At 38.9% G+C, this 16,444-nt stretch overlaps 1 protein-coding gene across 2 annotated transcripts in view; it reads right to left on the reverse strand.

Moving 5' to 3' along the window:
* The window catches only part of LOC101737333 (hemicentin-1), a 421,872-nt gene that overhangs the window by 224,253 nt on the left and 181,175 nt on the right, over nucleotides 1-16,444 (reverse strand). For both annotated transcript variants that reach the window (XM_062675692.1, XM_062675691.1), the window contains exon 3: nucleotides 6,059-6,230. In XM_062675692.1, coding sequence (XP_062531676.1) covers nucleotides 6,059-6,230 — 172 coding nt within the window. The remainder of the gene's footprint in view (nucleotides 1-6,058; nucleotides 6,231-16,444) is intronic.

Here is a 16,444-nt window from a genome sequence, read left to right on the forward strand (position 1 = left end):
CTTCGACCCACGCTGGTTCTGACCCAGCGGGGTATTTCATAGGATAACCCATTCAAACCGTCGCCATTTAGGCGGGCTTCGGACAGCCTGCCGACCGAGAGGGCTGGTGGTCGTGGTGCCGACGATTGCTGGCCCGGCGTGCCGAGGGGGAGGGTGATGGGAGAAATGTGCTCCGCACTAAACGCTTCACTCTCCCCCCTTTGCCTTTTTATAAGTTCTGTCTCATGCGAGGCTCAGACGTAGGTTGTTGAGCGACAGGAGATTTTAGTCGGTTCGACTCCGACATTACCCCGCCCGCCATCCCCAGAGGAGAGAGGAGGGTGGGAGACCGGCGATTTCCTTCCGACAAAAAAAAAATTAATCAGACGACTCAATACGATTTAAAAGACAAACATATGATCGTTAACTGGTTGTCTCTATATTCTGTACCATTGGGTGTTCTATGCAAAGTGCTATGAAGCCTCAATAGGCATGAGCCTTCTGTACTCTTCCGGCTGCGTGATCAGAAGTAGCACTAACCGTTTCGAAACACAATTTTAACTAGAAATTACTGTAATAAACCGAATGCCGGTATGGGGTCTAATTAATGAAAACTGTTATATCATGAACTGAGTACATTAGTGCTACGCTATGCTTAACTCGTTTTTAAGGGCTGCGTGTACAATTATGGCACACTTTTAAATGCTGCGCGTCCAAGACAAATCAAATACTAACCAGAACTTTAAAATAACTAGTAATTTTACTGGACGTCTTGTGAGTTCGCACGGGTAGGTACAACTACCCTGCCTATTTCCGCCGTGAAGCAATAACGCATTTGGGTTTGAAGGGAGGTACAGCCGTTCAAGGTTGCCGAATTTACGTCGTAGATGTCCATGGACTCCAGTAATCGCTTAACATCATATAACCATCTAAGCAATAAAAAAAAAATAGAGCCCCTCTGATCAAATGTAGAGTCCAAATCCACGAGACAGCTACGAAATTTTAACCCAAAGAGGAGTTTCATAATGCACACTGCACATATTTTTTAAAGTTTAAATGTGTTTGTTATGAGTTCGAGGGAACGGCCAAAGGAAAACCTTCCAGCGAGCGAGTGTTGTTGTTCCCGAGAACGACGTCTGAATTCTGTTGCTCGAAACATGTATTTACAAAAACTTCTCTTGAGAATATCACTAGTGCGATTCAGGAATTTGTCAAATATCTTCAATTCTATTACAGCTACAGCTACAGCGTGCTCACGAATGAGATCCACGGTCAGAGGAGAAAAGAAAGAGTTCTCATATCTTTACCTAATCTATATATATATTATATATATATATATATAAAAAAATGAATTGCTGTTCGTTAGTCTCGCTAAAACTCGAGAACTAATTTGGCTAATTTTGGTCTTGAATTATTTGTGGAAGTCCAGAAAAGGTTTAAAAGTTAAATAAATATGAAAATGCTCGGAATTAAATAAAATTAACAATTTTGTTTTTCCTTTGATGTGCCCCCCGTCGGACGGATTCCTTTTGTTTGTTTTAAGTTTATTTTATACAAAAGCTTAGGTATTTTATTTATCGGTTGAGGCACTACGAAGTATGCAGGGTCCGCTAGTTAAAGATAGATTACAGAATTCAGTTAAATACTACATACATTTTCGAATTTTCAATTTTCACGTTCAATAAAAACCTTACGATTTCACCGAGAGAAAGATGAATCTTCCCACAAAAAAAAATTTAATAAGAAACCTTCTGATTTCCGTGCATTCAGAAAACTGTGAATAAGTAATGAACTCCTTCTACGACCGAGTTTGAAAAGATCTATAGACAGGCGCTCAGCTATGCCCATGGTAATGCAGACGTTCCTAAACATCAGAGACTACACATTGCTAAACGGGCACACAGGCCTGCGCCTATGAGCCAATTAAAAAAAAGCAATTTATTTAAAGTGTCGATTTCCCCACCCAGACCTCTGCCAATTATATATTTATAGTTCAAATCACAGAGTGGGATAGTTAGTAGGGTTGATGTGTTAAAATATTTAAGGTCTTGATGCCAACAAAGAGGGTTGGCATTATGGGTGGAAATAACGTGTCATTTTATAATGGGGTGATTGAAATATTAATGTCCAATTGTACATTTGTGGTTGTTTTTAGATTCTTTTAAAGTTCGTTAACCTGTCATTAGTCTACTATTTAAGTTAATTTCACTTCCTCCTAATTAGTTGTGGTATGATTTTCTGATGAGTTTCTGCAGGTACCAGAACTTATAAAATCAGTACCGAATAATTTAAATCAATTGATTTCCATTCGGGTCAATGCCCTCGTGCAGACGTTCGCTAGCTGACTTAAAAAAGTAGTATTGTGTTTAAATGATCAATAATGTCGCTAAATAAATTAATTAGTTTGTAAAAAGTGCTTAATAATAATAACCGAGTCTATCACTACTATTTAATATATACCCAAAAAATGGTCACGTCATTAAACTCGTTGACGTGCTTGCGATGGAAACGCTCCGCACTATTCCATTATCGTCTGTTAATAAATCCGATCCAGCTTATTACAGTCGACGGATCCGATCCGGTCTTTAATACATATCGATTCGGATTAATGGCTATCGTCTTAGATCGCTTCTTCACTACTAAATATTATGTTATTAAATTTTTATCCATGACTAGTAAAATCCGGGCTAGTGACCAGAGTATGAAAAATATCGATATCTTAAACTATACTAGGTTTATCTATCTTTTATTGATGCTGCTATGACAGAAATGTTTCTTGGAGTGCCAAAAACATGGGTGCTCTAAGTTTCATCATAATTGAACATGAAAGGTATCATCATATTTATTTATATAGATATTACAACGGATCAACATGAAGTTAAGTATCGACATTCCATAGTTTTATTTCGCTTGCAGCTTTAGCAATCTCCGCCAAATTTATTTTTGGGTAGGCACTTTATATTTTAGTTCTCTACCCCTCTTGTTGGGGTAAAATTTTGGGATCTAAGTGTCCGATTTCTGCCGAGATATATCGCTCTATCGAGTGCTAGATTAGGATGGGATAGTGCTTAGTCTAAGAATACCGTCACCCCATCCCATAGGACACCCAACCAGGGTTGAGCACCTCAGGTTTGTGGTGCAGTAAGGAAACGATTTCTGTGACTCCCTTACACTTTCCTATAGCCACTACTGTAAGAGATTCATCTAGGTACTACGTTGGTATAATATTAGGGTCTCCAAAAAGTCTCGAACATGTTTTGTATTTGAAGAAATCTTAACTTAAAAGAGTGATATGCCAACTTTAATACACAAATTAAAATTATTAAAATTAATCACAATATAAAATGTTATATTTCATTATTATAATCTTAAAAACCTGACTTTACGTTTAAAAAATTCATAATTTTTTCTTTGAAAATTCCCGTTGTGCCCAATTACTTTTCATTAGACTTTTTTTTTAATTAAGGAAATTGGCAAAGAGCTTTTTGGAACTGTGATGGAAGCCCTCGTTCAAATTAGGTAATTAACTTATTTTAGTGAACTCATCATTTTTGATGCGACTATGGCCTATTGAGTAAGACGGCCGATGTTTAAGTGATCTAAGGAACAAGGAATGGCATTTTGTAACAAAATGACGCCTGTAAATTTTGTGATGTGTAATGACTGGTACAACTTAGAATGAGCTTTAAGCTGCACGTACGACCTTAAGACAATTCAGCAACTCTGCTTTACGATTTAAGTGTCCATCTACCTTCGAAATATTTGTATTCTGGTATTTTGATAGCATTTCTGTTCTATAGAGTTTTCCTATCAAGATCCATAATAAGTCCTGTCATTTGAAGTTCTATATTCGATACGATAGGTTACCTAATCTTATACCCTAATTGATTATCCATTTCGTTTTGCTACCAACGATTTTTTATCACAACTGCGAAAGTCCCCTTACATGTTTGGTTAAATAATAATTCAATACAATCTAAGCTATTTAGCATTTGTTATAAATACAAACGCAAGGAATATTAACAGGGGCGCGATGCTATCAGTGATTCTTATCCTAATATACTCAAACAGTTATCGATAGTAGCAAATATTTAGATATGTGTCAGTTAATCAAATGACGAGAAATATAAATTTTTTTTCTTTATCCCTCCGCTTGCCTTTTGGTTAATTAAAGGCTTACTTTGTGGAATAACTGAGAAAATGTAATGGTCGGAATATTTTCAGCACTTGTACCAGGAAATCATAACAACCTAGGAGACTTAATGAGGTTAATGAGAATTCTCTCAAATCGTTTGCTGTGGGATGTTTTCGACGAAATCATTTTCACGACCTAATATTTCTGATAACGTCTTTGATATAAGCAACGAAAATGTAAATTACGGGAATTATTAATCTTTAAAAGGGCTTTTTATCAGCTTTTCTGGAAGGGTAAGTAGATTTAGGCCCTGATACGTGTCATTAACAATATTAGCAGTGTTGAGGATTCCAAATTTTTGTTTTTTATCTATTTTTATTGGTTTTTATAGACATGTAAACGAGCCCAGAACCCATCTGGCTTGAAGTGGTCACCGGAGCTCGTAAATATCACTGCGTGAATACCGCCAGCCAGCTTAGTACACGAGCGTGGTGTGGACATGTGATGCGTATAGAGAAAATGCATGGGACTAGGAGATGTATGGAAATGGATGGAGTGTGTGAATGGTGATATGAGAGAGAGAGGAGTGAGTGTTGCGATGCCGACTTATAGAAGAGAATGGGGTCGAAAAATTTACTGTGCCGACCCCACCTAGTGGGATAAAGTGTAGAAAAAGAAGAAAGAAGAAGAGCTTGGTTCACGAGGTTTAAGTTTCAAGAGTATAGCAGCTACAAAATGGGATGCATTACTGCTTCACTCCGGACATAAGCAGACGATGGTAGCTACTGCAGTGTGCTTACAAGACGCCTTGCCACCAGGACAAAAAATGCTTATATCAGCTACATAAGCATAACGTATGTTCCCTGGAGAGTGATCTCAGGAATTATTTGTGATGATCCCGTTATCTCAATTTCATCACCGCACCACCCACCACCAGGACAGCGTTCACCCTAACTTGGAAAGACCGTACTCATCCACAGTTCGTTTCCAGAGCTCTTTCGGCCACGTACCATCCTGTTCTTGATTCACTTTCCCTTCATGATACTGCTGTACAGTAGCTTGGCATTAACAGTGTCCATGATGAATGATAACCACTGCCCATTAGGTGGGCTATACGGTTACCCAGCTACGATGACAATAACTCAGCTAACATCCAGCTTTATAAAAACTTGAAGAAAAAAGATGTGTGGTATCGTGGGACACCGGATAGGAACGAAGTTCCATATTATAAAAATATTAATTTTAAGTTCTATTTGAGGTATAAAGAAAATCATTATTCGGGTATACAATTATACATTTTTTATTATGATTTTTTTATTGATAAAAATAAAAAGAATCGCAAGAGTCAACCACTCCGCAGTGCAATGGAGCAGCCTCGCCCTGGGGAAACCGCCTGCATGATCACGGCATCCCTCTACGCCAGGTAAGTATGATTTAGTAAGAGAAATACGAAAACGTCTGTCATATCTATATTTTACTGGTCGTAGGACCTCTTGAGAGTCCGCGCGGGTAGGTACCACCACCCTGCTTATTTCTGCCATGAAGCAGTAATGCGTTTCGGGTTGAAGGGTGGGGCAACCGTTGTAACTATACTTGAGACCTTAGAACTTATGCCTCAAGGTGGGTGGCGCATTTACGTTGTAGAAGTCTATGGGCTCCAGTAACTACTTAAAACCAGGTGGGCTGTGAGCTCATCCACCCATCTAAGCAATAAAAAAAAACTGTGTAACATCTCGTCGCCGCGAATCATGAATTGTTGAATTTACATGCAGTGACATCTGTTGATAACAAACTAAATAGAAAAAATCTTACGTTACGGACGTTTTTTCCCGGTTAGGGTACCCCTCCGCTTCGTCCCATAAGGAACTTCGTTCCAAAAATACGTTGATCTGTCAGTATGCTCCAAAATAAAGTACTAGGTCGTCATGAACGTAAAGAGCTTACCTGTTAACCATTTCTCCTTCAGGACGGTTGATGGGGGAGTCTTTCGAGGCAGAGTACACGTAGACTCTGGTGTCAGCTTTGTACCATTTGATGCTGTGCATCTCGCCGCATGATTTGCCATCGATCCGGCATCGCAGACGCGCTGTTTCCCCGACAAGTGCTGACGCGTGTTCTGTGGACAATGGGAATTTACAATTCGATCAATACAATGCAAAATAAAATACTTTATCTCCACCGATGTATGGAAAATTTACTGGTGGTAGGACCTCTTGTGAGACCCCGCGGGTAGGTACCACTACCCCGCCTATTTCTGCCGTGAAGCAGGTTTGAAGGGTGGGGCGGCCCTTGTAACTATACTCGATACCTTAGAACTTATATCTCAAGGTGAGTAGCGCATTTACGTAGTAGATGTCTATGGGCTCCAGTAACCACTTAACACCAGGTGGGCTGTGAGCTCGTCTAACCCACCTAAGCAATAAAAAAAAGTAAATGAGAAAAATTTTACCTATAACTAAAGTACATTGGCTGGACTTATCGTTGAAAACGATCTATTCCAATCCATATTTGGATGGAGATGATTTTGGAAATTGGAAAGTTAGTAACAGGACAATGACATAATAAAAGTATTTCTATCTTCTTTCTTTCAGTCCTCGGGCGTCCACTGCTGGACATAGGCATTCTCTAAGCCTCGCCACAAAAACATTTACTGATGGCTAATGTTACATTATAAAGGGCTTAGGTCAGCAGGAATTCAATAATGCGTCACTTTACACAAACAGCTTGTATTTATTTCCACTTTTCACTTACAGAGTAATTTACAGTGGTAGTGCTTACACTTTCAACTCTCTGTCGAGAATGAATGCTACCTCGGTGTGCTTGAATATATATTGTCTGATCGCCCTACCACAACGGAATGGTGGTGCGATCGACGTCACTAGACGAGTGAAGTCAACCGAGTCAATTGAACAATTATTTAAAATTATTATTAAGTTAAAATAAATTCAGTTAATTATATCTGAGATACTATTATCTATTTCCAGAAGTAATTAGATTAGTTTTAAACATCTTTATCGAGATTTAATAGAATACGATCAACATCATCGGATATGCGTAGCAACTAAGCCTACACGACAGCAGACTTTATTATAATTTATGTGATATTTATGTGATATCTTCGGAACTTGTGTTATGTACTTATAAATACCTAACAATTATCTGTAAAACTGAAGTATTTGAAGATATGTCTTGAGAACTAAGTGGTGTAGTTAGTACTAGCTTAGCTAGTTAGCTTACAGCCCAACTGGTGTTAAGTGGTTACCGGAGCCCATAGACATCTACAAAGTAAATGCCTTTACCTAGCTTGAGATATAAGTTCTAAGGTCTCAAGTATAGTTACAACGGCTGTCCCACCCTTCAAACCGAAACGCATTGCTGCTTTACGGCAGGATTAGGCAGGGTGGTAGTACCTACCCGCGCGGACTCACAAGGCGGTCCTACCACCAGTAAAGAACTAGACAAAATCGTTGATAGTTTTAAGCATTTCTTTTCTAATAACAAATAAAAAATAATCCACAGATATTAAGCATCTACGGCTACATAGCATTAGATTCACCTTTGTCTGGTATATGTGGTTAATGTAATGACGATTTTCTCTATCTAAGAATTAGTAAATATGTTATTAAGCTTTTGGGTCGATTAATAGCGGTAGGCAGCGGCTTGGCTCTGCCCCTGGCATTGCTGAAGTCCATGGGCGACGGTAACCACTCACCATCAGGTGGGCCGTATGCTCGTCTGCCTACAAAGGCAATAAAAAAAAAACAAAAAAGATTAATATAATTGCATTATTGAATACTATTGTATACAACAACACACACACGTCACAAATATCCCGTATAAACCGATATAAATAAAGAGTAAGTAGACTTTGATCTTGGTCTCTGCTAAAATTGTTTGACGGGTTTTGAAACCAAAATATTTATAAAAACAAAATGTTAACGCGGCCTGAATATATTTTTTTTCTAAATTACTTTAAAAATCAAACAACATAAAGCCCTTTATCCGGTAAACAAGCACAATCAAGAAACCGGTCAAAACGAAATCACTTAAACCCAGATAAATAAAAAGCTAACAGGAACGCGAGCTACAGTATTTACTTTAAAACAAAACATTCACTACGAGTTTTTGAATAATCCGGTTAAACGGTCTGGTATTCCAAAGAATATCCGGTTCAATTGAGGTGCTGGCTTTATTTAAAACTCGACGAGGATTTCCGACGCTGTATTCGAAAAACCCGGTAATGTGTTTTTCATTCAATTTAAAATGTTTAAGATATTAACCTGAATGCGAATGCTGTGTTATTGTGGCTTCCGTTAAGTGTTTTTATACCGACCTATACATACATATTTTATTTGCTTTTTCCTAGAACTTCAACGCTATCAATTGTAGCCCAGCACAAGGCTGCCATGTTTAATACAGTAGATCACAGGTGGGAAGGACGCCTTGTGAGTCTGCGCGGGTGGGTACCACCACCACCCTGCCTATTTCTGCCGTGAAGTAGTAGTGCGTTTTGGTTTGAAGGGTAGAGCAGACGTTGTAACTATACTGAGACCTTAAAACTCATGTCTCTAGGTGGGTAGCGGCATTTACGTTGTAGATGTCTATGGGTTCCGGTAACGACTTAATAACAGGTCGGCTGTGAGCTCGACCACATAACTAAGCAATAAAAAAAGCACATATGTATGAAGCCCAGTCCCATCATGTATAATACACAAGTGCTCTACAATGGATAAACGAATGCTGTAAAAGGGCTTTACCATTTGAAAATGGCTGTATTAAACTTTTTCTTCGTAACTTCTATCCTTAAGCTCGTTATTATTAAATTTTACAACCGGCGAGCACAGTAAGCTCGCTATTAGTCCCCTAATCCCGAAACTAGCGCTCGTCACACGCCACGTGTGTACAAGCGCTAATACAACGCTAAGGACACTATCATGCTAATGTAGAAATAGCGATTTTTAACTTCTTTTTTTTTATGATTGAAGGATTACTGGTGGCCCGCAGGCCTTTCCAGTTTCACCAGGACAGGTGGGCGAGCAAAGAAGGCTCAGCCAGGAGGGGTGGGATTTGCTAACAGCTACCTGTTGCGCCTCCGAAGGAGACCTAACAGCTCAAGAGCAGCTGCTTCGCGAATGAATCTACTACGGGATCGGAATCGCGACCCGCTGAGAAGATCGGGCGAGAAACTCAGCGAGGGATTTTTAACTAACACCCGTATCAAAGTATGAATAAGCATGGAAGTCAATTAATGACATAAAAAAAAATGTGTGATGTTGTGGGACACCGGATAGGAACGAAGTTCCTTATTATAAAAATATTAATTTTAAGTTCTATTCGAGGTATAAAGAAAATAAAACTGGAGGTTTCGCAACAACCCACGGTCATTCGGTAACGTGCGAACTTATTGTGGTACACTTCATTCACGGTTGTTTGCATGAGGGTTAGTGTATTGCACAAATGAACGCTCTGAGATCGTGGTCAATGAATGATAAAAAAAATGTTATTTTTTGTACGTTAGTACAAAGTTAAGTCGTACACTGTATGCATTACTAATAAAAATCTTACGTTACGGGCGTTTTTTCCCGGTTATGTTCCCGGTACCCCTCCGCATCGTCCCATAAAGAACTTCGTGTTTATTAAAATTATTATAAATATTCAGTGTTTTTACTTTTTTTTTCACGCGATATTCGTAGCAAAATTAATAAAATGCGCAAGTTCTTAGATACGCACATTAACAATACCTAGTCAAGCCAACCCTATTTTTTTTTTTGTTTGTTTACAAAAAACGCCATCTCTCATACACCAAGTTTTAGTGCAAAGCTTAAGTTGCTAGCAACTTTGGAACAACTGGTAATTTTGTAGCGAGAAAAATGCAACATAATCCGCGCCAGTCGCCGGGTTCCGTGGACGAAAATTCTCATATTAAATCCGTATTGTGTCTAATTTAAAATATTTTTCACCTTTAACCATTTTGAAACTTTGTTGTACTATTGGCAGTGCACGCTAGGAGTCCGTATAGGTGCCAACACTCTTTCGGCTGCTAGTGGGACAACCGTCATAAAATATAATTTGCCATCATCCCTAAAGCACCACAATTCACACCCAGAGACACCGAATCGTGCAACCTTCAGATGACTTTGAGCCATTAGATCGAAGTCAAAAATTGATACAATAGCAGAACTCCGAGTGCTTAGTAATAAATCCAAGGACATAGGTTGTGTTCTGAATCTTAAAACAAATATACATAACATAATTATTTCTTAGCGAATAAGGCAGGTAGGATAGCCAATAAACTGTTTATTGAATCTTGAACCTTAAACCTCAAGGTGGATGGAAGTATTCCCATGTTATCTAAGGATTCGAGGACTACTCATTTACTAGTTAATATCAAATAAGCCATAAGTTCGTCCACTCATTTACATAATAATCTGTACGTAATAGAATAAGAATGTATTAAAAAAAGATGTGGTGTCGTGGGACACCAGGTCCTTCGGCTAATGTAGAATCGACACAATTTGCAAAAAAAAAATCGTGCTCAATTTCATGTAGGTTTTCTTGATTTTTCTCTTAAATTTTGCTGATTAGTTTTTATTTAAGTACAGGAAATTATTTAGGAAATTCAGTATTTTAGGAAATAATATTTTACGTAAAAAAAAAAAAACCTAATTCAAATTATCAATTAAAATAACAAAATATGTCTCTTTATTTTGGTTTGACAACATAAAATTACATAGAAATAGAAATAATTACAAAAAGAAGGAAAAGAGAAAGGTATTCGTCTCATTTAACGGTTTTATTCCACGGACTTTTTCTTACGGTTTTTACTATCACATTTTTTTCAGTTCGGTCGCGCAGCAAAATCCCTATCTCCTCCAAGCCTGCCGTAAGAAACTTCGTTCCAAAAAACAACATAACATATTTAACGGGTTATTTGTTTTATTTTGTTGTATACAATCAACTAAGCAACAATATTAGAACTTTAGATGTTGCGATGTTTGTTTGTCTTTTAGGCTTAGGTATCGTTTATTCTATGTGGGTAGTTTGCAAATTTCGTGTTTGTACTTCAAAATAGATTTCTAGCATACTAAAGACGCAAAATCGAGATACTAGTTAACTTGTAATATTAAAAAGGTAGATAATAATATATATAATGTAGTATATAAGTATATATGTTCTTTTAGGTCACCTGAAATGTCGGTATTTACAAAAAGACTAAAGATTTTGTGTTTTCTACCGTGTGTTCCATAGAGATGTTTTGAGGAATGAAAATGCTAGTGATGATTCGGTCATATTCTTTTTACCACGACCCACGTGCCATCGGATATACCTGACAGGACATTTGAAGCGCAATATTTACGACGTAATGTCCTGTTACATAGTGACAATTCTCCTGCACCGTGGTTCCCCGAACATTATAATATACTATCATCTACTAGGCTTAAAAAATACCTTAGTGGCAGAACTGTGTCCTGAAATTCCGAATGCCTATGAACATCGGTATCTACTTAGGCTACTAAGCTAGAGGTAGCGTCCGTTACTTGGCTTCTAAATGTTGGAACAATATTTCTCCACCTATCTGGCACCAGAGAACACTAAGTTCTTTTAAAGCAAATTTAAAAGTATATCTTCTGAATAAGCAAATTAAATTCGAAAATATCAATTTTAACTATTCCGTGCTGTAATTGTGCATTGCAATTGTATTTTTTTTATAATTTCATATATGTATTTCATTGTTTTTATTGCTGTTGTTGCAGTTGTTGTTGCTATTCTAAGCTCAGATAATGTTTTGTCAGTCTGATGATGGTGTGCACGTCCCTCCGCAGGTGCCGGCGGAAGATCAGCGGTACATGCAGTACCGATTGTCTCGGTACTGTTAGGCATTTAGCCTTGTTATTTTTCTTTTAATTTTTGTCTCATTTTTTGTGAATTTATGTTTGAAATAAATGTTTATTATTATTATTACTTATCATTAGACGGGACATTGACTCATTTGTCCTTGAAAGCGATAACACGCACGTAAAATTTACCGCATCGACTTCTACAAAGTTGGAGCCAAAAGTGACTTCCTACTTATTTGACGTCAAATAGCAAGGCTGTCTATCTATCATCCAGTTACAAGTGCAAATACCTCATAAAAACGCCATGTATGAGTTTTAAACAGATTCATAAAAAGTTTAGGAAAAATTATGTTCTTCAAAGTAAGTTTCGGAACACAAGAGTTCAGAGGCTACCACAGTCTCGGCGTGTACAGTGAAGCAACTTTATACAATTTTGAAATCGTGTTATATTTTTATTGGTGGTAGGACCTCTTGAGAGTCCGCGCGGGTAGGTACCACCAACCTGCCTATTTCTGCCGTGAAGCAGTAATGCCTTTCGGTTTGAAGGGTGGGGCAACCGTTGTAACTATACTTGAGACCTTAGAACTTATATCTTAAGGTGGATGGCGCATTTACGTTATAGATGTCTATGGCCTCCAGTAACCGTTTAACACCAGGTAGGCTGTGAGCTCGTCCACCCATCTAAACAAAAACAAAAAAAAATATTGAATTTTTTATTGTCTTGTAGGCAGACGAGCTTACAGCCCACCTGATGGTGAGTGGTTACCGTTGCCCATGAACGTCAGCAATGCCAGGGGCAGAGCCAGGCCGCTGCCTACCGTTAAGTACTCTCCACAAGCCTCATTTAAAGAAAGACATGTCATAACGCTCAGGAAACACCGTGGGGGGAAGCTTACTAAGTACTATTTTATTCAAATAAGCGATATTTATTTTTCTATTTATCTATAGTCTATATATATAAAAATGAATTACTATTCGTATGTCTCGCTAAAACTCGAGAAAGTCTCGACCAATTTGGCTAATTTTGGTCTTGAATTATTTGTGGAAGTCCCGAGAAGGTTTAAAAGTTAAATAAATATGAAAATGCTCATAATTAAATAAAAATAACTATTTTGTTTTCCCTTTGATGTGTCTCCGTCGGACGGATTCCTTTTGTTTGTTTTAAGTTTATTTTATACAAAACTTTAGGTCTTTTATTTATCGATTGAGGCACTACGAAGTCTGCCGGGTGAGATAGTATTTAATAAATTTTCGATAATGTTTCTTTTAATTATCTAAATTAAAATTCGACGCATTCACGAAACACGTAATTTAATTTTGAGAAGTTTTGTAAATTTTACAATCAACAATATCAACTTCTATATTTGCATTACGTAATTCTCTTATTAGACCACGTTTTAACAAGACCAGGTTGGAGGAGACCTTTGTCGATTGGCAAACAGATCTGCAGAAAATATTATCTGCAGATAAATTCAAATAATAGGCTAGATTAAGGTTTAAATAAAATTTTAGTTTTCTATATATTTTATTTAGTCATATAATTGTAATATGGATCTGAATAAAAGACTATATTATTATTATTATTATCATTTTTTTAAATTTTATTATTATTATTATTATTATTATTTATTTAACAAGACCGGTTTCATGTTATCGCGTTTTTTTGTGAATTGCGTAATTTAGGAACTATTTTGCAGGCCACCTGATGAAAAGCCTATGTTGCAATACATTTTTAAACTTGGTATCCATGCTAGCTTTCCACACATCCAATCCATACTTATAGCTAAGAAGTTGTTGATTTCGGATTGAAGGAATGACCGTTATATATTAGAATACTTCATTATAGGCATTATTCTTGTAATGTCTATGTGTTCCGGTAGGTGGTTATTTTTAATTGATTATTACCAGATACTCTGTAAGCACTGTTCCTGTTCATTCGCAGCAAAAAAAAAAAAAAAAACGAATGAAAAACAATAGGCGAATTTAAAAGTTATATTTCTGTTCTCCCTATACTGTACTTCGATTCTCATAAATTCCCTACCAATTACAGCTTACACGTTTATGATCGAAGTTCCACAAAGATATATTTCGTTTTTATTGCCGTAGTTTTTAAATGGCTTTTGACTGCCATTGACTTAGTAATTTATGTAATGTCAAGATCCGATGTAACTTTGGCTTTATTTTTAGATGTTGAAGGTCCCTGTGGCCTATCCAACATCCTATAGGTCTAGTTACACAAGTGGTAAAGTCAGATATTTCGTAATAATGATGTTACGCCGGTAAGAGTAACGCCACCTATAGCCGAATAGCAGAAACGAATATCAAAAGAACTAGTAAAATTGAGAACGCCCGAGAAGTGCAACGCCATCTATTATCAAATAGCAGAAACACACATTGAAATGTCTCGCCTTGCCAAGAATGTTTTCGATAATTGTCGAGATGCCGTATTTAAACTAATGTATAAATCTACAGTGGTTTTTACGGATGTTCCGTTATAACTACTGAACCATGCCTTCGATTGTCTTGAAACTTGGTATTCATTTAAAAAATACATGTACTTAATGGATAGGCTAATGTTTATATGAGTGTTGGACTCCCTAATAATAATGATAATAAATAATAATGTCAATTTTAAATGCCCAGCGAAGCGGGCGAGTATGGCTATACTATAAAAGCGTTGCAGAGATGACACCAACGCAGTTAATAATCGGTTCTACGTGAAGCGAAACAGCGAAGGGATCACCTGAAGCGAAGCGAAAGTAGTGAATTACGAATTGTAAAGTGTTCTAAGTGTTTAAAAGAGTTTCAACTTGTACTCCGGTGGAATATTTATTTGTCCCAGCACGTAACAATAATTTATCTAGGCCTTCTAAATTTAATCCGACAAAACTTATGAGGAACGTAGGTACGTACGTCAAAGGACGTATTTCTGACGTTTGAAAACTCGTCCCGGCATCCATTACGGATCAGAAAAGAAAAAGATAAACATTATTTATTGTAGACGAGTGATGTCATTTTTCATTGCCCCCCCCCCCCCCCCCCCACCCGCACCCTTAGTCCTCGTTGTAGAAATACACGTGGAATAACCGATATGAAATTTTGTTTGTGTAAAATATTGTATTGATTTACTGATTAAATCGTAAAAAAATCGTGAAATAGTTGATTTTTTTGATGCGCTGATGATGAATCAGAAGGTTGCGATTATCACGTCGGGGTCACCAATTGTAGGTATATACGACAAAGGGAAGATCTTCCACCGAGCGGGTGATAGTGCTCGGTAGACCGACGGTCCGAATGTTATTTATTATTATTACGGGGTCGTCGTACTCCCTTACGGGGGCACGGAGCGGGCCTCGGGGTAAACCCCACTACCCGGGCAGACGCTCCCTGCCACATAGGGCAGGGGTGAAATGGATGCAAGAGTGGATTGGGGGGGGGGCTGTTCGCAGCGTGCTTCGGCACACTCGCATCGACAAAAATACATACATATATTTAATACGACGGGCTTGATGATGCAGGAGGAGTGATGCCCGCGGACGACGCACCCCGGCGCCGGCTGCTGTCCTCTGCTTCCTAATGCAATTTTTTTTTTTTTTTTTTTTTTTTTTCCTTACTATCTATCTACAACTAAACTAACTAAACTACTATATACAGACAGGGACAACAGTCAGCAAGCGTGGGGCCCGCCACCGGCCCCATGCCGCGGCCCCACCTCTACAACCAGAGGAGGAGCCGCGGCACTAGTTTGGGGCTCACCCGTTCTGGGCTCCCCAAAAGGGGAAGACCATCGCGGGGAGGGACCGATATTAAACACTCCCCAGACGGGGGAGTGGTCCACCCAACGGGGGTGGAAAATGGGTCCCCATAGGGGGGCACCCCAACGATGTGGGGGGAAGTGAAGAGTGTGGACAGCTCAGTCCCATGGGGGCACTCATTATGAGCACTCCCATATCACTCCGGTTAAGCCGACTATCTTACCATAGCCGGGGGTTCCAGTAGCTCCCTTGGTAGCGCCCGACCATCAGGTGGTCTGGCGTGCAAGGGAGCTATATTGTGGAGGTGCTCGTGGGGTCCACCGTCAGCCCGCTCGTAAAGATTACGAGCTAGCCTCCGGATGAACTCCTCGAGCGACTCCACATCTAGATCCCGGGCGATTACGTCATTTCTGACGTAACGCCCTGCTCCGACTATCGTGCGAAGAGCCAGATTTTGCTGGACCTGTAACCTCGCCCGCATACCCTGCGGGATGAGGTGATACCAGGCCTCAGCTGCGTACGTGATACGGGAACGGACATACGTCTTATAAATGCCGAGCTTAGTCCTGACCGGCAACCTGGAGGCCAACACCGGCCGGAGGAGGAATCTCGCACAGCGAGCGGCCGCCAACGCCTTATTGGCGTGGGCGGTCATCCTCAAACTCCGGTCGATATCGACCCCCAAGTACCGGACGCTGGATCTAAACTCGACATTAGCGCCACGGAGACTGAGCTGT

This window comes from Bombyx mori, chromosome 24, assembly GCF_030269925.1.
Source record: "Bombyx mori chromosome 24, ASM3026992v2".
Classification (NCBI taxonomy): Eukaryota; Metazoa; Arthropoda; class Insecta; order Lepidoptera; family Bombycidae; genus Bombyx; species Bombyx mori.